The sequence below is a fragment of the Chrysochloris asiatica genome, unplaced genomic scaffold (genome assembly GCF_000296735.1).
Source record: "Chrysochloris asiatica unplaced genomic scaffold, ChrAsi1.0 scaffold00005, whole genome shotgun sequence".
Taxonomy (NCBI): domain Eukaryota; kingdom Metazoa; phylum Chordata; class Mammalia; order Afrosoricida; family Chrysochloridae; genus Chrysochloris; species Chrysochloris asiatica.
The window spans coordinates 38,611,051-38,634,815 of NW_006408523.1; the positions used below are offsets into that span (position 1 = coordinate 38,611,051).

Sequence of the window (23,765 nt, forward strand, 5' to 3'; positions counted from 1 at the left end):
TGGAATGGGCACAAATATGGATCTCTTCCAATCAGTCAGACAGATAGTTGTCTTCCAAATTTCTTGGCAGAGATAAATGAGTGCCTCCTGTGCCGCCTCACTTTCTTGAAAGATTTCAATTTTTATTCCATCAATTCCTGGTGCCTTGTTCTTTGCCAATTCCTTCAGTGCACCTTGGACTTCCTCTCTGAATATCATTGGCTCTTGATCATATGCTACCTCTTGAAACGGTTGAACATTAACCATTTTCTTTTAGCGGACTTCAAAATTTCCAGATATGGATAAGCAAGAGTTCCAAAGGTCTATCAGTTTGTTGAGATTTCAATTTGCATTCTATCAATTCTTGGGGTCTTGTTTTTTGTTTGTTTTTATTAAAATACTGAGTTTATTTCACATGTATATTTTTGTCTCCCCACCATTTCCATTTGTGTGACCACTGCTACTACTATGTCCTATCATAACATTGCATACATACTTAGAACCAAGCAAAGGGTGGAATTCCATCTTTAAAAACTAAACAGGCATTTTGGACAACACATTCTTGGCAAAGGGACCTGGACAACATTTATCAGACATGGTAGGGAAAGTTCTCACTCTGCATTATAAAAAAGGACAGCCAGATATCAACTGTTACAGAAATGAAATAAGACAGAAATTTTTAACAAATTGTTTAAACTATTTTCTTAAAGAGACTTCCTCCACTGCCAAGATCTTGACTAGCCTCTTGGTCTGTCATCCGAAAACAATTCTTCACATAATTGATTAACTTGGCTTCCATCTTGGGAAGGGAACCACCGTTTTCTATACCTGCTTGCATTTTTGCTTTAATATCTTCTATAGAACTAGGTCCTTTGGGTGTTTTAGGTGTTTTTTCTTGTTTTCTGAAGGATTCTTGACCTTTTGATCTTGGTGTTGATGGTTTTGAGTCTTTTCCATTCTGGTTTGATTTTTGTGCATTTTTAGCTGGCGTGTCCCGTATAGATTTCTTGACTGGAACTTTTTCTTCAGTTTCATCAATATCAAAATCATCATCATCATCATCTTCGTCATCGTCGTAATCATCATCATCTTCATCTGCAGCAAGCTTTACTTTTTTCTGTGGAACCTTGTTACCATTTGCAGGGGCAGACCGCTTTCCTGACATACTTAAGAGTTTCACTTCTTCCTCTTCATCATTTGACTCTGCATCTTCCTCCCCAACTACTAAGTGCTGTCCACTAATATGCACAGGCCCTGAGCCACACTTCAACCGTAAGACCACTGGTGGCATTATTTCAAAGCCCCCAAGGGAGACCGTTGGCTGTACAGACATTTTCAAAGTAGCCAGTGTGACTTTAATTGGGCTACCTTCATAATTCATTGCTTCTGCTTCAACAATGTGCAATTCATCCTTGGCACCAGCTCCTCAACTGACCGTTCTTAATGATAACTGGTGCTCATTTTCATCATTATCCACCTTAAAGTGATAATCTTTATTGGCTTTTAGTTCACAACCAAAGAGATAGTTTTGGGGCCTCAGAGGGCTCATGTCCATATCCATCCACTCCTCCATGGGGTGACGGTACGCACTTAGATGACAGAGAAGAAGGGCGGAGATAACTGGGTTGCTGCTACTGAAAACAGCCGCGCAGGATGGAATCACACCAGGAAAAAAGCGGAGTCTTGTTTTTTGCTAATGACTTCTGGGCAGCTTAAGACCATTTCCCTCAGTATCATGATAATTTCCAAAACACTTAATTCTGCTTACGAGAAACCTGTACATGGACCACGAGGCAGTTGTTCAAACAGATCAAAGGGATACTAAATGGTTTGAAATAAAAAAAACTTATGCAACAGGGTTGTATCCTTTGCCACATTATTCAAACTGTATGTAGAGCAAATAATTCTAGAATCTTGATTATATAAAGGTGACATCAGTATAGGAAGAGGATTCATTAATTGTCTGAGACATGTAAATAATATAACATTGCTTAATGGAAGCCAAGAGGACTTGAAATACTGATGAAGATATGGATAACCTTCAATATGGGTTGCACCTCAAGGTAAACAAACAGAAAAAAAAAAATTCTCACAACTGGACCAACAAATAATATCATGATAAACAGAAAAGACTGAAGCTCTCAAATACTTTTTTGCTTTGATCTATAACCAATACTCAAGTAAGCACCAGTCAAGAATAAAATGTCATATTATATACTACAGGTACACAACTGGAAGAACAGTAGGCAAATTTGCAAAAGAATTCTTGAAAGTGTTCAAGAGTAAAGATGCCATTTTGAAGACAAAGGTATGCATAACCCAAGTTATGGTATATTAAATCACCTCATATTCATGTTTAAGGATGCAGAAAGCATGAAAAGATGGTGAAAGGTATACAAAGAATCATAGTACCAAAAATAAATTGTCAATGTCCATGCATTTCAAGAGGTAGCATATGATCAAGAACTGCTAGTACGGAAAGAAGAAATCCAGGCTGCCCTGAAGGGACTGGATTAAGCTCCAGGAATTAATGCAATACAAATTGAAATCTTTCAATAAATTAATGTGCCATTTGTGCCAAGAAATTTGGCAGACAGTTTCTTGGCCAAAAGATTGGAAGAAATGCATAACTTTGGAATGTGCCCATTCCAAAGACAGGTGACCCAATGGAATTCAGAAATCATCAAACAATATCATATCACATGCCAAGTAAAGTTTTGCTGAAGATAATTAAAAAATGGTTCTAACTGTACATTGACAGAGAAGTGTGAGAAATTCAAGCTGGCTTCAGAAAAGGTGAAACTAGGGATATCACTGCTGATGTCAGATAGATCTTGTCTGAAAGTAGAGAATACCAGAAAGATGTCTACCTGTGCTTAATTGACTGTACAAAGGTTTTCAACTGTGTGGCTCATGACAAGCTATGGATAACATTGGAAAAACTGGGTATTCAAGAACACTTAATTGTAATCATGAAGAACCTATACACAGACCAAGAGGCAGGTGTCAAGATCAGAAAAAAGGTTACACAATGGTTTAAAATCAGCAAAGGTATGTAACAGGATTGTATACTTTCACCAATTTATACAACAATCTGCTGAACAAATAATACGATAAACTGGATTACATTACGAAGAATCTGGCATCAGGATTGGAGGGAAACTCATTAACAACCAGCGACATGCACATGATACAACCTTGTTTGCTGAAAACTAAGAAGACTTAAAATACTTAACTAATGAAGGCCACAGCCTTCATTATGTATGTGTTGCACCTCAATGTAAAGAAAACAAAAATCTTCACCAGTGGACCAACAAATAGCATCCATATAAATGGAGAAAAGATTGAAGCTGTCAAAGACTTCATTTTGCTTGGATCCACAATAAATACTCATGGAAGCAGCAAGCAAGAAATCAAACGATGGATTGCATTAGGCGAATTTGCTGCAAAAGACCTCTTTAAAGTGCTAAAGAGCAAAGAGATCAGTTTAAGGACTAAGGTATTTTCTAACCATGGTATTTTCAATCTTCACATATGCATGTGAAAATCAGACAATTAATAAGGAAGACAGTAGAAGAATGGATACATTTTAGTTGTGATGTTGGAGAAGAATTATTAAAAGTACCATGGACTGCCAGAAAAACAAACAAATCTGTGCTGTAAGAGGTACAGTCAAAATGTTTCTTAGAAGCCGGGATGGCAAGACTTCGGTCTCTCACATGTTATCAGAAATGACCAGACCCTGCAAGAGGACATCATGCTTGATACAAAAGGAAGACCCACAATAAAATGGATTGGCATAGTGGCAGCAGCGATGGGATCACAGGTAACAACAACTGTGATGATGACTCAGTACCGGGCACTCTTTCATTCTGTTGCTCAGAGGGTCCCTTTGAATTTGAAGCCTAATTAACAACAGCATATGCACGGGAAAGTTGGACAATGAATAAGAAAGACCACAGAAAAATAGATGCATTTGAGTTGTGGTGCTGGAGAAGAATATTGAAAGTACCACGGACTGCCAGAGGAACAAACAAATTTGTGTTGGAAGAAGTACAGCCAGAATGCTCATTAGAAACCAAGATGACCAGACTTCATCTCTCATACTTTGGACATATTATTAGGAAGGGCCAGTTCTTGGAGAAGAACATCATGCTTGGTAAAGCGTAGGGTCAGCGAAAAACAGGAAGCCTCCCAACAAAATGAACTAACAGGAGCAGCAACAATGGACTCAAGTATAACAACAATTGTGCAGGACTGGGTAATGTTTACTTCTGTTGGTCACAGGGTTGCTATGAATTGGAATCAACTTGTGGGTACCTAACAACAAAAACAGACATATCTGAGTGACCCCTAGCATTTGATTCAGCATGATTCAGGCGTGCCAACTAGTTTACTCATTAGTATAATTTACATGCATGGACATGTTCAGATCTGACTTTAAAAAAAAAAAAAAAAAAAAAGAGCAACATTCAATCAACAGAATCAATGACACATTTATAATATTACTATATGTACCAAAAAAAAACTTAATCTGGGGTGAGTCTAAAAACGAATTACCTTGGGAAGAGAAACTAACATAATACTAGAATTCAGGCTATATAATTTAGTATCAAGCATGGTTTAAAGTTAATTACTTCAATAGTTTCTTAAAAGTTTAAAACCTATTTTAAAGATGAAACCAAAATCAAGCACTTGCAAAACCTTTAAGCATCTCTGGAAAAGCATATTCTACAAGTAAGAAAGGCAAACACAATTTGGTATAACAGTAAGGTTGCTCTAATACTGTGATTCTCAAAATTTCCTCTGCTTCAGGGCTGATGAGGAGACAAGAAATTTTCTCTTTTCAATTAAAGCTTAGATGGAGTTTTCACATCTAAAAAGCTGATTTCATAAGACAAGCCAGTTAGATATGGTACTGAGAAGTGTGAGAGAAGACATTATAGTTGAAGAACTTAAGTTGGTAAGTCCTGCTAGACTCCAGAAGTTAAAGCACAAAATGAGAGAACAGATTGCTATGATACAGCACTGTACTGATATGGAAAGGTCTATTCAAGGATCCTATATACTAAGCAAAGAATTTTCAACACAAAAAATTCAATAAACCCAACAGAATAGCTAAAATTTTAAAAACTGAACCACCAAAAGTTGGGCAAGGTTGTAGAGCAACCAAACTTCTTACACACTGATGGCAAACATATAAAATGGTACAAATACTCAGAGAAAAAAAAGCTTAGCAGTTTCTTATAAAACTAAATGTTCATCTACCCAATGACTGGGAGTCCTGGTGTGGTGCTGTAGGATAAGCACTTGACCTCAAGGTCAATTTGAGCATAAGGTGGTGGTTCAAACCCACCAGCTGTGATCCAGAAATCCTTTGGAGAGTAGCTATGAGTTGGAACTGACTTGATGCCACTTAACAACAAAAACAATACTCAATGACTCAGCAATTTCACTCAAGAGAAATGAAAATATATGTCCACAAAAAGAATATTCACAATAACTTTATTCATAATGGCCATAAAACCAAAACAACTTAAATGACCATCTATGGAATTAGTATATTCATACAATAGAATACTATTCAGCAATAAGAAGAGATGAGCTACTGATGCATACAGTAACATGGATCAATCTCAAAAAAGCAAACATCATGCTGAGTGAAGTATATCTTGCATGTTATTGTTGTTAAGTACTGTAGAGTCAGTTCTGACCCATAGCGACCCTGTATAGGGTTTCCGAGGAACAGGTGGTGAGCTTGAACCCCCGACCTTGAAGTTTAAAGTGACTTTGCAGTCCAGCTCATTAACCAAAAGTGCCACACAAGGACTTCAAGTCTTGCATACTATATGCTGTAATTTCAGTTATAGGAGATTCTAGAATAGACAAAACTCATCGGTGGTGAAAAAAATTTCAGAACAATGGTCAAGTGGAGGACACAGACTGACTAGAAAGGGTCATAAGGGAACTTCTACTGTGATGTTAATGTTCTATTATCAATGGTCCATACATAGTTTACTTAAAGCACACAATCATAAGTATTTCAGGCTGCATGGACTCTAATTCAAATGCTTAATTCTGGCCTCAGAGCACACAAAAGAGGCTAGTAGCAATATGCAAATGAACGTGCATGGCTGTGTTCCAATAAAACTGTATTTTAAAAATTAAAACTTGGAATGTGGTTTGCCAGTCATAGAGATTCAATGTCTTGAAAGTGATTTGAGTTTCATGGGTGTACATTTGTCAAAACTCATCCAATAGACACAGTATTTGTGCATTCTAGTAATGTGTCAATTTTACCTCTAAAAAAAAAGAACTATAAACTATTAAAATCTAAGAGAACCCTGGGATGGTGCTGTGGGATAAAGCATTGGACCACAAGGTCAATTTGAACCACCAGGTCAGTGGTTCAAATTCATCAGTTACTCCTTGAAAATGCTATACAAGGTCTCTATGAATCGAACCAACTCAACGGCACTTAATAACAACAAAAAGCTAATGATAAGCATGTAGTTTGCATTAATTCTGTATATTGAAGCATACTGATAGGTGCAACTTACTTTGAAATGCATCCAAAGCTTAGGTGGCTACACAAAAAGCAAATATAATAAACTGTTAACAATTAAAGTCAGTTTTTACATGGTGCATGAGTGTTTTACTGCATATTTCTTTCAAATTTTCTATATTTCAAAGTTTTATTAATGAAATGTTGAGGGAAAATACACTAAGGGGGTACAAAGATCTTTGAACAAGAAGAAAACTAAATTTATATTCTGCAAATTTAACTCAAGCTATGCAAATAATACACTGAAGGATGGTGATAGTAAGAAAAAAAGTAGGTAGCAAGTACACTTTTGCAATTGTCCAGCCACAGAAAGCATTACCGTTTAAGAAGTGAAGAATAAATATGAGTTCACAAAAAGAAGCCCAAATGCTTTATGGTATCAAGAGTAAGGAATAAGGAGAAAGTTCAAAGTGTCAATATAATAAAGAAATAAACAAAATGAGGGCAGAAACCTAGCAGATTAAGCAGTTGGGTGACACTGATGATATAAAAGAAGTGTGTAGTAAGAATACAAACCACAAGATAAGAGTGTGGCAAGATGGCAGAGTAGGCAGACAAGCTGGGCAGACCCAAGGACATGGGAGACCAAGTGAAACAGAGACAGATAGCAGTCCTGGAACCCTGAGTTTCAAAGGATAGGAAAGACAGGTAGACAGAGTGCCAACTGGAAGAGGAAGTTGCCCAGAAGCAGCGAGAAAGAAGAAAAATGAGCAGGCTGTCTGCTGACCTGAATTACCACGCCCACGCTATGAGTTGGAACCAACTCCACGGCACATAATAACAACCTTGAGTTTAGCAGGCAGCTATAGCTACAGCAGTGTGGAAGCGAGAGACACAGCTAGAAACTGGGCAAAGGGGGTATAGTTCTCCCTTGTTCCCCACACTCTCCTGGTAGCTGGGGGCATGGCCAGTCCCTGCCCTCACCAGCACAGCAGTCAGTGGCACTCCCTCCCGCATAGCCTCTCCACTCTGCTTGGGGTCAGGTGCTGGGCATACTACTGGAGGCTTATGAACCTGCTCTGTAATATGCCACACAAACAGCAAACAGAGAACTGCAATCAGATTTCCGGTCTCTATCACATCCACCAGGAGACAGGTGGTGAGTGCCTGAGAATACACCAACATACAATCGTCAATTAAATATAAATATAAATGATACCACAATGTCTCACAGATAGCAGGCAATTCCAGCTTACACGAAGAAACAAAACAAGAGAGCCTCAAATAAGTGATAAAAATACAGTCAGAAAATGTAATATCAGAAATGGTATCAGAACTACCTGATAAGGAATTCAAAAGAATGATATTTAGGGACTTTCAATGGATTGAGAGAATGATCAAGAAAGCTGCAGATGAAATCAGGGGAACACAGGGCAAACTTCAGAAGACATCAGGAAGACACTGTTAGAACCGACCAAGATAAAATGAAAACATAAAAACCATACAAAATCAGCAAACAGAAATAAAAAAGATTAATACTAAGATTTCAGAAATAGATAATACATTAATGGGACAGAGAAGCAGAACTGAATCAATGGAAGGGCAAATTGGTGAATCTGTAACAAGAGGGACAAGTTACATGTGATTGGAATTCCAGAACAAAAAGAGACAAACAAACAACAAAAACATAAGAAAACTGTTAAAAAGTTGTTGGAAGAAAATGTTCTAACATCATGAGAGATAAGAAGTTTATGCATTCAAGAAGTTGAACAAACTCCAAACAGGACAGACCCCAAAAGAAAATCACCAAGACATACTAGACTCAAACTCTCCAAAACCAAAGACAAGGAAAGAATCCTGAGACCGGCTCAAGAAAAACAAAACCTTATGTGTGAATGGAATTCTAAAATCTGAAGAGAAAAAAATAATGCCATAGAGAGCATTGTCATACAGTTGTTAGAAGAAACTTCCACAGCATCAGGAAAGATTTAAAAATACGAATTCTAGAAGCTGAATGAACTCTAACCAGGACAGACCCCCCGAAAAGAAAATCACCAACACATCCTCAAACTTTTCAAAACCAAAGCCAAAACAGAATCCTGAGCTCAAGAAAAACAAAAGGTTACTTACAAAGGGGAACCAGTAAGACTAAATTCTGATTTATCAGCAGAAACCATGTAGGCAAGAAGACAGTGGGATGACATATATAAAACTCTGAAAGAAATAAAACGCCAACCAAGAATCTTATACCCAGTAAAACTCTCCATCAAATATGACAGTGAAATTAAGACATTTCCAATTAAATAGAAATTTAAAGAATTTGTAAAAAACCAGACCAACCTTACAAAAAATGCTAAAGAGAGTTCTTTGGACCGATAAGTTAACAACAGCAGACAATAACCTAAGATTAAAGAAAATTACCTTAACATCTTGAAAGACAAGAAGATAAGCATTCAAGAAGTTGAATGAGCTCCATGCAGGACAGACCCCAAAAGAAAGTCACCAAGACATATCATAATCAAACTCTCCAAAATCAAAGACAAATGAAAGAATCCTGAAAGGAGCTAGGGAAAAAAGAAGTGTTACCGACAAAGGAAAACCAGTAAAGATTAAGCTCTGATTTCTCCGCAGAAGCCATGTAGGTAAAGAGGCAATGGGAAGACATATATAAAATTCTGAAAGAAAAACTCCCAACCAAGAATCAGATACACAGCAAAGCTGTCAATCATATATGAAGGCAAAATCAGAACATTTCAGGATAAACAGAAATTAAGGGACTTTGTAAAAGCCAATTTAGCACTTCAAAACATACTAAAGGGAATTCTCTGGACAGAGAATCAACAAAAGCAGACAACAACCAGAGACTGACATATGTGCCAACACTACCTGAAACTCAGTCCAGAGATGGAAGAGTCTAAGCAGAACAAAATGACAAGAATGAAATTAGGGATCTGGGAGGTCAGTCTATGATCAGGACAATTACAAAGCAAAAGAAGAAAAAAGTATAGTAACATAGATCCAAGTGGTGAGGAGATCAGGTAGATTTCAGCATAAAACAGACTGCTTTAAAATGAGGAAAAAATAAAATACAGGATAACCTCAAAGAAACTTTACGCAGTTCCACATGAAATCAAGAAAAGGAAAATCCAAGAACATTATGGAAACATTTGAACTATGAAGAAATTGACAAAAGGCACAAAAAATATGAACTCAGCACAGGAAAGCAGGCATAACAAAGAAACTAGCAGCACCACTTAAAAAAAAAAAAAAAAAAAACTGGTATAATGACAGCAATTAATCCATACCTATCAATAATTACACTGAATGTCTATGGATTAAATGCAAAAGTCAAGAGACAGAGTGACAGAATATATAAGAAAACAGGATCCTTCATTACACTGTCCACAGGAGACTCACACAAACACAAAAATAGATTAAAAAATTAAAGGATGGAAAAAAATTTGCCTTACTATCAAAAAGGAGTAGGACCGTCTTCAGCCTGTAACTGACTGGATTATCTAAAAGGGCACCAGAATGTATGTACCCAGGGAAACAGGCTTCAGGTTAAGCCTTTGTGGACAATGGGGCCTTAGGAGAAATCCTGAGCCACATCCAGAACCTTTGGAGGTGAGGCATTCCCAATGGAAAAGACTTGTAGACCAAATGGCTAATGGAACAGAAGAAACTTCTTGAAAGAAAGATCGGGGACTGGGCGAGGGGTTGGGATTCTATTTGGCTGTGACAATATCAAGCAAGCTGTCTGCATTGGAGCCATGAAGGCCAAAAGAAAGAAAGCCCATCAGGGTAAACCCCTTTCTAATACTGAAAACTCACAGGGAACATACAAACACTCTTGTATGCTTGCTGGTGACCACCCAGCTCAACTTGTGAGTAGAAATGGGGGAAATAAAGCAATGAAGACATGGGCTGTGTTTCGCCATGTCCCGTAGATACAAGATGACCTTGAGATGAGAGACAGAAGAGGAAGAGCTGGCTGTTTTGAAGTTCAGGAGATGTGTGAACTCCTGAGTCCAAGGACACTGACCTAATCCCTGGGAGCTAGAATTAAAAGTGAAGTGGCCAGCTGGCATGAAGTGGGGGGAAGCAAATAAGAGTTCCCAAACTGCAGATAGTACCCATCTGACCTAGCTTGGATGGCTTGCTGACCAGAACTCAATCAGATGAAGAAAAAGAAGTTTGATACAGGGAGCAAGTGTAAATTGCTACAACTTGATGAACTGGATCTTTGCCTATAGATGAAGTTGCCCAAAATTCCAGCCAAAAGGAAAGGATTAAGGATCAAGCTTGCCTCCTCAGTACACTAAGTTCATAGGGATGGGCAACTTAGACTTCAGCTATTAAAACTGGAGGGCTAGAAAGACACAAAGTGGCTGGCTTACAAGCTTTCATGAGGGAGCTAAGTGTCAGAATGAGAGGAGTAAAACAGAATCCCCACTGAATAGTTTTCCTCTTGTGCAAATGCGTCTGGTGATGATGGGGATAGGATTTTATGATTCAATTGCGAGTAATTATTATCAGGACTAATGGCGATTGTCACAGCTGTAAATGTAGAAGAGGTGTAACTGAAAGGGGGGGGGGGCAGTAATTTGTCATTTCAGGAACAGAGGACTCTAGGACCAGCAAGAGGGAAGAGCATGAAAGGAGCAAGGGATCCTAACCAGAAAAGCAGCAACAGCAGAGATGGTGGCAGAAGTGATGGTACAGAGAAACTGAGCATCAGAGGACTATAGGCTCATAGACTGCAAAAGGCAGTGTGCCTGAGGGCAGGAGGCTGGCTTGTAAAATGTGCCCTTTGGACATTTAAATGAATATATATTTCCACTATGGTATGTGTACATCAAAAAAAGGTAACTGAGATAAATACTATTAGCTGATGGTGCATGGAGGGGATTGCAATCTATGCTCCCAACAAAAGAATTCCAAAATACGTAAAACAAGCCCTAATAGAAGTAAAGTAAAAAATACACAACTGTACAATAACGGTGGGCGATTTTAATGCACCACTGTCAAAAAAGGATAAAACAACCATAAAGAAACCCAACAAAGGAATTAAACAACATAATCAACCAACCTGACCTCATAGATTTGTACAGAGCATTCAACCCAACAATACCACAATACACATTTTTTTCCAGTGCATAGGGAACATTTTCCAGAATATAGACCATGTGCTAAGGAACAAAGTAAGTCTCAAAAATTTTAAAGCATCAAAATGCTGCAAAGCATCTTCTCAGATCACAATGCTATAAAATTAGAAATCAACAATAGGAAGATCAAGGAAATAAAATCAAATACATGGAAAGCAAATAATACCCTTCTAAAAAGCTACTGGGTAGTTGAACAAATAAAAAGGGTAATTAAAAAATTCCTAGAAACAAGAACAAAAACACAGCACACCAAAACCTTTGGGACACAGCAAAAGCAGTGGTAAGAGGGCAATTTATAGCAATAAATGCACACATCCAAAAAGAAAAAAAGAACCAAAGTCAGCACAACATCTCCAACAATTAAAAAAGACCAGCAAAGTAAACCTACAGTCACCAGAAGAAAAATAATAAAGATTAGAGCAGAAATAAATTAGAAATTAACAGAAATAAACAGATACAAAAAGACTCAACAAGACACGAAGTTGGTTCTCAAATACATTATTTCTCATAATAATCCTAGTAAAGTACTAATAAAAGGAAATAGGAGTCCTGGAGGTGGCAATGGTTTAAGTAAGTACTCAGCTGCTAACCAAACAGTTGGTGGTTCAAACCCACCAGCCACTCTTTGGTAAAAAGACAAGGCAAACTGCTTCCATAAAGATTTAGATCCATGGAAACTTCAAATCTTTTTTATGGGGCAGTCCTACTCTACCATGTAGGGCTGCTATGAGTCAGAATCAACTTAACGACAATGGATGTGGCTTGGAATAAAGGGAAACTGTGGCTTCAGTATGCCAAGCCAAAGTCTCAACAAAATTGAAAACGCAGAACTCCTCATGGCTTTAACATGGCAATGTTGTTGTTAAACACCGATGAGTCAGTTGCAACTCATACTGACTCTGTATAGGATTTCCAAGGAGCAGCTGGTAGGTTTGAAGAGCTGACCTTGAAGTTATCAATCCAGAGCTTATCCTATAGCACCACACCAGGACTATATGCTGCAAACTATCCAGGAACACCTATTGCCACATTCTGAAATACAGTCTGGAAAACTACTGCTATAATCAACACTTCCAATTTAATTTGTACCTTTTAAGTCTTAGGCGTCAGCTTGATGTACGTACATAATCCTTTAAAATACAGAACATCAAAGTTAGAATGTGGCCTAACAGCTTCAACAATGTCCAGCTACTTCATTGTTGGACATTGCTCATTTCCTACCTAGCAAAACTGAATTTCTCATAACACAAGATGACATATCATAGCTCACTTTTTCAGGAAGTAGAAGGTTAACTTCTTTTTGTAGATCTCCACGGTTTTCCACTGCTTTAAAATTCAGACTCTTTTGAACAATGGAAGAGAAAAAGAGCCTACAGAAAAATTGTTCCAGATGAAGTTGTGCATTGGTTAACTGTAGTCCTGTCATCCCCATAATCCCGTGTATCACTGCTAACTTTCAGGTAAGGAGGATCAAATTTTAACCTTTTAAATAAGTGACAAATTAACTCTAAATACTACTTTATCCCTAAGTATACTTGCCTATCTCTTTCTTTTCATCCTTCAACACTTAATGATCAAAGTTTTTTACTGATCCAATTAATTAATCATTACAAAGTGTTCCCAAAAAAGGTGCTAAAGGCAGCCACAAAACAAAGGGGTTTACCATACAAGCCAGAGCTAAATACAGGCAAGCTGTTGTTGTTTAGTGCTGTCAAGTTAGTTCTGACCCATAGTGACCCTGTACAGGGTTTCTGAGGAGCAGCTGATGAGCTTGAACCTCTAATCTTGTGGTTCAAACTGACTTTGTAGTCCAGCACCTTAACCCACAACGCCACACCATTTGCAGATACAGTTCTAGACCACAGCAATAAAGCAAATTTAAATAAAGTCTGTCATCTAAATCTTTTGGATTCCCAGGCATATGAAAGTCATGTTTAAACTATACTGTAGGTTTATTAAGTATGTAATCACATTATGAAAAATTCTGAACTATTGTGAGAATTACCATAATGTTACACAGCAGACACAGACTAAGTACATACTATTGGTAAAAACAGCACCAATAGATTGACTCAGCACAGCATTGTCACAAACCTTCAATTTATAAAAAATGCATTACCTGGGAAACACAATAAAATGAGACATGTCTATAGTCTACTGGAAATTTCAATTCATCTGCTTCTCTGGTTTATACCTATACAAGCGAGACAGATCAGGCCCTTTTCAACAAAGCCAAAAGCTACAACAGGACAAATGAAATTACAATGTAATTACAGAGTAACAGGAATTTAAATTCAAATGAAAATTGTGCCATGATTCCCAAACACTTACAAGGAAAACAAACTGATATCTTAACTATTTAAAGTGAGTAAATTGAAACTACTACAATTTGATGAACTGGACTTTTGCTTATGGATGCAGTCGCTCAAAACTCCAACCATAACAGAAGAATTCTTCATACTAAGAAACCACCTTATTTCTTCAGTGTACTGGGTTGATTTTGTTGTCAGTAAGTGCCCGTAGAGTCGGACTCATAGCAACCCTGTATAGGGTTTCCAAGTAGCAGGTGGTGAATTTGAATCGCAAACCACTGGGGTGATTGTTGTTGTTGTTAGGTGCCATTGAGTTGGTACCAACTCATAATGACCCTATGCACAGCAGAACGAAACACTGCCCGATCCTGGGCCAACCTCACTACTGTTGACACGCTTGAGTCCATCGATGCTGCTACTTGGCCAATCCATCTTGTTGGGGGTCTTCCTCTTTTTCTCTGACCCTCCTTCTCCAGCGACTGGTCCCTTCTAACAATATGTCCCAAGTATGAGCGACAAAGTTTGGTCATCTTGGCCTCCAAGGAGCACTCTGGCTGCACTTCTTCCAAAACGGATCTATTGGTTCTTTTGGCAGCACATGGCACTTTCAGTATTCTCCTCCAACACCGTAACTATCAACTATCAACACTCACGGAAGCAGCAGTCAAGAAATTAGGCAAATCTGCTGCACATTAGGCAAATCTGCTGCACAAGACCTTTTTACGGTGTTCAGGAGCAAGGATGCCAGCTTGAGAAATGGGGTGCACCTGACGCAAGCCATGATATTTTCAATAACCTCATATGCATGCTGGACAGTGAATAGGGAAGACTGTAGAATTGATGCTTTTGAATTATGGTGTTGGAAGGTTGATAGGGACAGGCAAGTATGACATTGACTATCGTATCGGAGGTGGGGGGGCTGATAAAAGTATGACATGGCTGTTATAAGCTTTCATGAGTGTGCTTACGTTCAGAATGAGGGGGATAAGGTAGACTCCCCACTGAATAGTTTTCATTTTTTCCAGATAGATCTGGTGAAAGGGGATGGGGGATGATGAAGATGATAGGATTTTAAGATTCAATTGTGAGCAACTGCCAGCAGGATTAAATGTGATTGTCACAACTGTAATTGTAGAAGATGTATAACTAAAAGGGGGGGAGTAGTTAATCTTCCATTTCAGAACAGAGGATTCCAGGATCATCAAGAAGGAAGAGCACGAGTGGAGCGTGAGACTCCTACCTAGAAAAGCGACAACAGCATAGATGGTAGCAGAGGTGATAGTATGGAGAGAGAGAGTAGCTTCCAGCTCAAAGCCCATGGACTAAGTAAGGCTGTACGCCTGTGGGCAGGAGGCTGGCTTGCAGAGTATGCCCGTTAAGACATGTAAATGAATATATATTTTTTGTTTTGTATGTGTGTTATCAAATATTTTTGCTTTATTCATGTGTGAAATACAAGATGTAAATGGGGAGCCACAGGGAAGAAGTGGGATGACTGCTGTTGCAGGAAGGGGATTGTAATCATTGAGATGAAACAAACTGTATAATCTGTTGAATGGAAAGCTGATAATCTTGTCTGTAAACCTCCACTGAATTCACAACAAAAAGGTAAGACGAAAGAAAGAAAATACAATGAGTATCTTAACAGGAGTGACTTTTGCCCTCTGCTCAGAAAGAAAGGTGCCCTAGTGGTGCTGTATCGGTCGGGCTGCTAAATGCAAGGTGAACAGTTTAAAATCACCAGTTGCTCCAAGGGAAAAAGATTAGACTGTCTGCTCTCATAAAGTAACAGTCTCGGAAACGCTAGAAAGGGTCATTATAATTTGGGATCGACTCAACAGTAATGGGTTTCTCGGATGGAGCTCTGAAAGAATGTCATTACCATTTAAAGTCTATGAAGCATATATCGATAGTTTGAAAAAAGCCTCCATATGATAAGCACTGGAGTCCTGGTGTGGTGCTGTGGGTTAATGTGCTGGACTGCAAAGGCATGTGAACTGCAACGTCAACGGTGCAAGCTCACTAGCCGCTCCTCAGAAACCCTATATAGGGTCGCTATGGGTAGGAACCGACTTGATGGCACTTAACAACAACAACGATAAGCACTGGACTGCGAATCACAAGTTTGGAAGATCGAGCCTACAAGCTGCCCTGTTTGAGAAAGATGAAACTTTCTGCTTCCACTAAGATTGAAAGCCTCAGAACCCCTATAAAGGGTCATGAGGAGTTGGAATTGACCCCACAGCAATAACTAACCACTTATTCTGAAAAGGGTTGCAGAGAAATCAATTAGGAAATATCTTAAAACAGAAGGAGCAATTTTCAGTATATTGGTCTGAGGAATTTAAAAAAAAACAATAGTAATCATATCAAGTTTCAACTAGTCAAAACTAATGAAAGTGACAGCAGCAATATAATAAATTATTTTAAGGCACAAGCCACCTCACTAAAAATGTTTTCAAGTGATTTGTACGAGGGTAAGTCAAAAAAGTACTGCTGCAAAGTCACAGAAAACGTTATTAAAATTAACAAAATATGAAGCTATTTTTACTTGAAATATTCGCCATCTAGGTCTACATACTTCCTGGTGTGGCACCATAGGATAAGCACTGGATCTCAAGGTCAGTGGTTCAAACTCACAACCTGCTCCTCAGAAACCTTATACAGGGTTGCTATCAGTCGGAACCAACTCAACGGCACACAGCAATTCTTCCCCAATGAATTCTCCACTCTTCGATTTATACCACATCAAAACTGCAGTTTAGGACTCAAGGGACTCAAACTGTACACTTTTGAAAGGGCTTTGAGTTTGAAGACCAAAAACAAGTCTGAGGGACTGAGAATAAGGCTGTGGGATGGATAGAGTAAGCTTTTCTAACAAAATTATTCTCGGACAGCTCCTGCTCCCCTCAGACAGAGCAAGAGCATTGTTGTGATGGAAAAAAATTCCTTGGCACAACTTTCCTGTACTTTTTCTCACCAGTAGAGTTGTGTAATTTATTCAATCTTCTTCATAAGTCCCTGTAATCATCTTGTTTCCTTTGAAAAATCTATCAAGGTTTCCCCTTTGGCATATCAAAAACCAGTATCGTAAAATTCCAAACTGACCTCTCTCCCTTAACTGGCCCAGTAAATTCCCTCCAAACCCATTGTTTTGACTGGACCTTTTATTTGAAAGCACCCTAATGAGACTAAGACAAGTGTATTAAAGAGAGAATTTGTCTCCACCAATCTACTTATTGCAGAGATATGCTCAAACGTGGTTTGTTTGGAATAATTCATTCATATATGACCTGGAACCCTAGTGGCAATACTTTTTGACTTATGTGAGAACATGGTTGACTAAGTAAAAGCACCAAAAGAGAAATAATTAAAAGGTGGTATAATGGTTAAGGAGTACTGGTGTGGCACTGTGGGTTAATGCACCAGACTGCAAAGCCGTTTGACCTGTGAGGTCGGCAGTTCAAGCTCATCAGCTGCTCCTTGGAAACTCTATACAGGGTCGCTATGGGTCGGAATCAACTCCATGGCACTTCATAACAACAATAATGGTTCAAGAAGTTGGCTGCTAACTGAAAGATTTGTTGCTTGATCCCATTAGCCACTCCACAGGAGAAAGCCGTGGCAGTCTTCTTTCTTAAAGAGTTACACCTCTGGAAACCCTCTAGGCACTTCTACTCTGTCCAATACGGTCACTCCAAATCGGAATTGATTTTTCAATAGTGGGTTTGGTTTTAGTTTAATGTCATTAAGAGAAACAAATAGGTGTTAGAAAAAAAAGATTTTTAAATCCCACTCCTAATAGTGTAAAATATATAACCAGTTTCATATTTAACATCTGCAAAACTCATGCCCTTAATTTTTTTTTGATAATCAAACCACCAAAAAAATGGTATATACAAAGTTGAAAAAATTCTTCCATACTAGCAATAATATTTTTCAAACCATTCCAAAAATACTGACAAATTTTCAAGAACTCAGAATTTGGATCTTTTGGGGAACTTTATTGTTGTTGCTGTTAGGTCAATTCCAACTCACAGTGATTCTGTATAGTTTCTGAGAAGCCCCCATCAACCCTGGGGGCTAGCAGTCCAGAGCTTATTCTATAGCACCACACCAGCTTTTTGAGCTTTACAGGACATAAAAATAAGTGAAATGGAAGCATCATGAACTTTTATGCAAACTACACATATAGACAAATGTATTTAATTCATATATAAATATTCACAAATAAATATAAATATGTTGGGATCTCTCACTCTTCCGAATCCTTCAAATTTGTCAAAATGCACGTATTAATACAAATTCTTAGGGCACAACTAGGTCTTACATGAGCAAACAGATTTCAAAAGTGAACTCTGCAACTATAGTATCTACATTTGTAAAGGTTTATATAGTATATAAAACTGTACCATCAACATTACACATTTGTTTTTCTCCTCTCTCAGCAAATAGGGTTAACTAAACTACCATCTAAAAGTGTGTAGACTAACCGGTTACCTTGCTACAACTGAACAGTCAACTATTTCTGAGTCCATTTTGAAGCAGGGGTTGTAACAGTCATCTCCAACAGAAATCGGGAGTGATGGTGGCAGGTGGTTTAGCGCTTAGCTGCTAACTAAAAAGTCCGAGGTTCAAATTCTGGCAGAAAGATGAGGCAGCCTCTTTCCATTAAGATTACATTTTTGGAAACCCTATGGGGCAGTTCGACTCTATTCTACAGGATCACTGAGTCCGGATTACCTCAACAGCATACAACAATAGATATGACTAGAATTAATACATAAAGGGGGAAAACGTATTTTAAAAATTGACACTGAAAATACAAGAAACAACTTTTCATAGTTTCAATATACAGTTACAATGATTTATATGATGTACTGCCTAAATTAAACTAGAAAAGGCTGTATTTCATGAAAAAAATTTAAGACAAGACTTAAATTTTTTTCTAATAATACAAACTTCCTCTGTAGCCCCTCCCGACATAAGATGCAGGGATGGAAAAAGAACACATTCACTTTTGAAATTAACATAATGGAAAAGGACAAAATGACAAGGTTAACTAGAGAACAAGATCAATACTGCAGCCTATTTTCTAAAGTTCCACAATTGCTAAGCCGCATTATTACTAACTCACACCCACCCTACCAGATGTTTACACCTTCCTCCCATTCCATTTATGACAGCGATCACCTTCCCAGCAGGTAAGTGAACTCAGCACCATTTCCAGTGGCTAATCAACTGGAATGTCTCAAGAGTGACTGGGTCAAAGGAAAAAGAAATGACCGAGAAAGAAAGGAATTAAATAAATAAATAAATAAAAATCAGCATTAAACTGTGGCTGGGAGATAGATCTCTCCGGCACAGGGTGAGTTGGGGGCTAGGCGGAGACTTAGGGAAAGAGGAAACGGGTCTCTAGGGTTGCAGCCAGGAGCCACAGAAAAGAGAAGTGTGAGGCAACAGCTGACCAAAGAGCCAAACAATCAGCCAGCACTACCCTCCACGAAAAATCTAAAGAAGGGGACCCTTGGGGCCCCGGAGATAGGCAACCCTGGGTCCGTCCCCAGCGGCGCAGGAGGCCGGGAACTCACCACCTGGTAGCGGCCAGTGCCCGGCTGGTGGAGATCCATCCTGCCCGGCTCGGAATGCGGCTTCCGAGCGGGCGAGTCCCCTCGGCGCTCAGCCCCCTCGGCCACCTCTGTCGTCGTCGTCGTCGTCGTCGCCGCCGCCGCAGCGCCCCTTCCGCCTCTGTTTTGGCCGCTGCTGGCGCCAGGCGGGGCTGCCTCACTTCCTGTCGCTCCCGGAGCAGCCGCCGAGAGCTCCGCGTCCGCGGTGGGTAGACCGAGAAGCTCCGGGGCGTCGCGGGGCTGGCGTGCGCTACTGAGCATGCTCGGTGTGGTCGCGCATGCGCGCTGGGTCCTCCGGGGCCCCCAACCTTGGTGCGAGTAGGAGGGTTTCGCTGGATGAGAGGAGATGGAAAAGTATGAGAAGTCTGGGGTGCTGTCTTGGTTGTAGGCGGTCGGAAGTGGGCGGTAGCAAAAAGAGCGGAAAAAAATATCACCGTCAGTGATTGGACTTTTCCTTGTGAACGAGTTTCACGCAAGCTTAGGCACAGACAGTATCACACGACCAGAGGTCGAGAAGGGAGGAGACGCATTCCTAGAACACCTGAGGACAGATCACATATTTACCCAACACTTCCTCTTATTACTCACCCAGACTAGGACAACGCAGAGACCCATCCCTAGGCCATTCCTAAAACGTTTATTCTAAATCACTGAATAAATTGTTTTTTATTTTGTTAGTAAGAAAGTTTAGAATCCAACAGGGATTCTTCAGACATATTTCTTTTAGGTTAGAGTACTCTGGTGCTCCAGATTAGTGGATAGATACAAGAAAAAGTAAACATAATAATGAACTATTTAGTGTTGTTGTTAAATGCCATCAAGTCGATTCTGACCCATAGTGATCCTGTTTAGGGTTTCCAAGGAGCAACTGGTGAGCTTGAACCACCGACTTTGCAGCCTGATGCATTTGTCCACAGCGCCACACCAGAACTCCTTTACTTGTTGTTAAGTCGATTCCGACCCATAGCGACCCTGTATAGGGTTTCCAAGTAGCATCTGGTGAGCTTTGAATCACCGACTTTGCAGTTCAAATGACTTTGCAGTCTGACACATTAGCCCACAGTACCACTCCAGGAGGACTCTTTTAGTTGTTGTTGTTGTTAAGTGGCATCGAGTCGGTTCCGACCCATAGCGACTCTGTATAGGGTTTCCGAGGAGTGACTGGGGAGCTTGAACCGCCGACCCTGCAGTTCCAACGGTTTTGCATTCTGGTGCATTAACCATCAGCGCCACATTAGTGGTCACACTCAAATCCATAGTTCGGTAGGGTTTAACAATAAGGTATTCCTTTGAAGTTGAAACATTGTTGAAACTATCTCAGAGCCTGGTTCCTTTAGCACAAAGCCTGTTGTTTCTTTAGCTAGTAGAAGGGTACTGGGAGCAAGGTAAATTACCTTTCAACACAAAAGAACTGCTTTCTATACTTTAAAAATTATAATCCCAGGTAAATTGGCCCAGTAGTGTACAATCTCCTTTTTTTTTAAATGACTGAACCTTTTGTCCTTAAATGATAAAAGGTACAGGACAGGCCCCTGAGAGAATTAAGGAAAGGGATCTACCTTACTTACTGATAGAATGACCCTTCCAGAGAAGGCTACTGAATGAAGAAGGCCACCGGATCAGCTAGTTAAAAGTGCAAAGATACAATAAATACTGAAAAAATTAAATAAAAAATTGAAACCTTCCTGATAATTTTATTCAAAGCATTCATTTGCTCTTACCATTTTTGTATATTGAGATGCCTACCAGCAGGGAGCATTAACAGTCTAACAATATTAAACTGCATCGTATTTAAACTTCTTTAAACTTGCTTTCTTTATGATCTAACAAAGTATTTTAAACTCTAAGAAAATAAACAGTACATTCCCAAATGGTATCATCTTTCAAGAATCAAAACAACCACCAGTGTCAGCTAAAAAAGGCCAGATCCCTGCATCATTTATGGCTTATAAGATTCAATTTATAACTTAATTTTATATGTTGTATTTTCATTAATCATGTTTATGTTCATTTGTTGCTTAAATCATACTGCTGCTTAGGGAAGAGAACACTTTTTACACCAAATATGCCCAGCACAATACAGAGAACATAATGGTGGAAAACAAAGACCTGACCAAAAAGCAGATATCCTGAATTCTATTGGAGTAACAGATGCATTTTCCTCTTATCCCAAATATATGGACATTTTGGTAATCTAACAGAGCTGAATATAAAATTCAACAGGAAAGTATATTTTCAGGGAATAGGAAGACTAGAATAAGGAAAGAGAAGTAGAATGCCAACTAATAGGTTTTCAGCCTTTCATAACCAAAGAATTATTACTGCATTATTTCATCCTTAAAACAATGTCACAATGTAGACACAATTATAATCACCATTTAACAGATAAGGAAAGTAAGGTCCAGAGAGAATCAGGAAGTGTTCAATGTCGAATCCCTGGTAGACGGTGACAGATGTCAGAGTCCCCACAATATTAAATACTTGTTATTGTTAAGTGCCATTGACTTGGTTCTGACTCATACCAACCCTGCACAGGGTTTCCAATGAGTGGCTGGTGAGTTTGAACCACTGACCTTATGGTTCAAATTGACCTTGTGGTTCATTGATTTTTATCCCACAGTGTTATATAATAAAACCAAACCAAAGGTTTTTAATTCTGGATTGTCCTACTTGCTGTTGTTGTTAGGTGTCATCGAGTCTGTAATGACTCATAGTGACCCTATGCACAACAGAACGAAACACTTCCCGGTCCTGGGCCAACCTACAATCATTGCTACATTTGAGCCCATTGATGCTGCCAGTGTGCCAGTCTATCTCACTGGGGGTCTTCCTCTTTATCTCCAACCCTCCACTCTACCACATGATATCCTTCTAATAATAAGAGTGAAGTATGAAAGACAAAGTTTGGCCATCCTGGCTTCCAAGGAGCACTCTGGCTGTATTCCTTCCAACACAAATCTGTTTGTTCTATTGGCAGTACATGGTACTTTCAATATTCTCCTCCAGCACCATAACTCAAATACATCAAGTTTTCTGCAGAATTCCTTATTCACTATTCAACTTTTGCATGCATATAAGGTTATCAAAAATATTATGGCTTGTGTCAAGCGCACCTTAGTCCTCAAACTAATATCTTTGCTCTTCAACACTTTAAAGAAGTCTTGTGCAACAGATTTGCCCAGTGCAATACATCATTTGGTTTCTTAACTGCTGCTTCCGTGAGTGTTTATGGTTGATTCAAACAAAATAAAGTCACTGATGACTTCAATCTTTTCTCCATTTACATGGATGTTATTTATTGGTCCAATGGTAAGGATTTTTTTTTTTCTTTGCATTGAGGTGCAACATACTGAAGGCTGTGGTCTTTGATCTTCATCAGTAAGTATTCTAAGTACTCCTCACTTTCAGCAAGCAAGGTTGTATCATCTGCATATCTCAGGTTGTTAATGAGCCTTCCTCCGATCCTGATGCCACATTTTCCTCCATATAATCCAGTTTCTCTGGTTGTCCTACTAGTAACATCTATTTGTGATGAAAGGACATTTGTAGTAGCCTAAAGCTACTAACTTTTTAATAATGTTTTTCACCCCTAATTTTTTGATACCCTGCACATCTCTCATTTTGTTGTACTATAGTGTCTCGGGTGTGGCTGATATGAAGCTATGGTATGGTTGTTTCAAATACCAGCCTGGTCACCCATGTTCTTCTCATTGTTAAGTGCAGTTGAGTCAGTTCCAACCCATAGCAACCCCATATAGGGTTTCTTAGGAGCAGCTGGTAAACTCGAACCTCCAACCTTTCAGTTCAAACCAACTTTGCATTAACCCACAGCTCTACACTAGGATTCGTGGATTTAGCAGAGCTTCTAGACTAAGAACAGAGTAGGAAGACTGAATAGGCAGTCCTTCTTGTAAGGGATTAACAAATGAAAACCTTGTGAATAGCAGCAAAACATTGTTTGATACAGTGCGGGAAGAAAAATTCTTCAGAATGAAAGACACTCAAAAGACAACTGTGTTTGAAAGAACAAACAAGATGGCGGATCGGGTGGATGTATAGCAGAGAGCTCCGCCAACAACAACACAGAATACCTGAACAAGCAGGCTCAGGGGATGGTCCCAGAACTCTGAACCACATATAAAGGAATACATAGAAGGTTGGAAGACTCACAGCT

At 39.1% G+C, this 23,765-nt stretch overlaps 1 protein-coding gene and 1 pseudogene across 1 annotated transcript in view; both read right to left on the bottom strand.

Moving 5' to 3' along the window:
- Window positions 1–23,765, bottom strand: part of LOC102814489 (NEDD4 family-interacting protein 2-like) — a 152,611-nt gene that overhangs the window by 81,790 nt on the left and 47,056 nt on the right. The window contains exon 2 of the mRNA XM_006832068.1: window positions 19,556–20,045. Within this exon, the coding sequence (XP_006832131.1) occupies window positions 19,556–20,045 (490 nt within the window). The remainder of the gene's footprint in view (window positions 1–19,555; window positions 20,046–23,765) is intronic.
- Window positions 676–1,552, bottom strand: LOC102834719 (annotated as a pseudogene).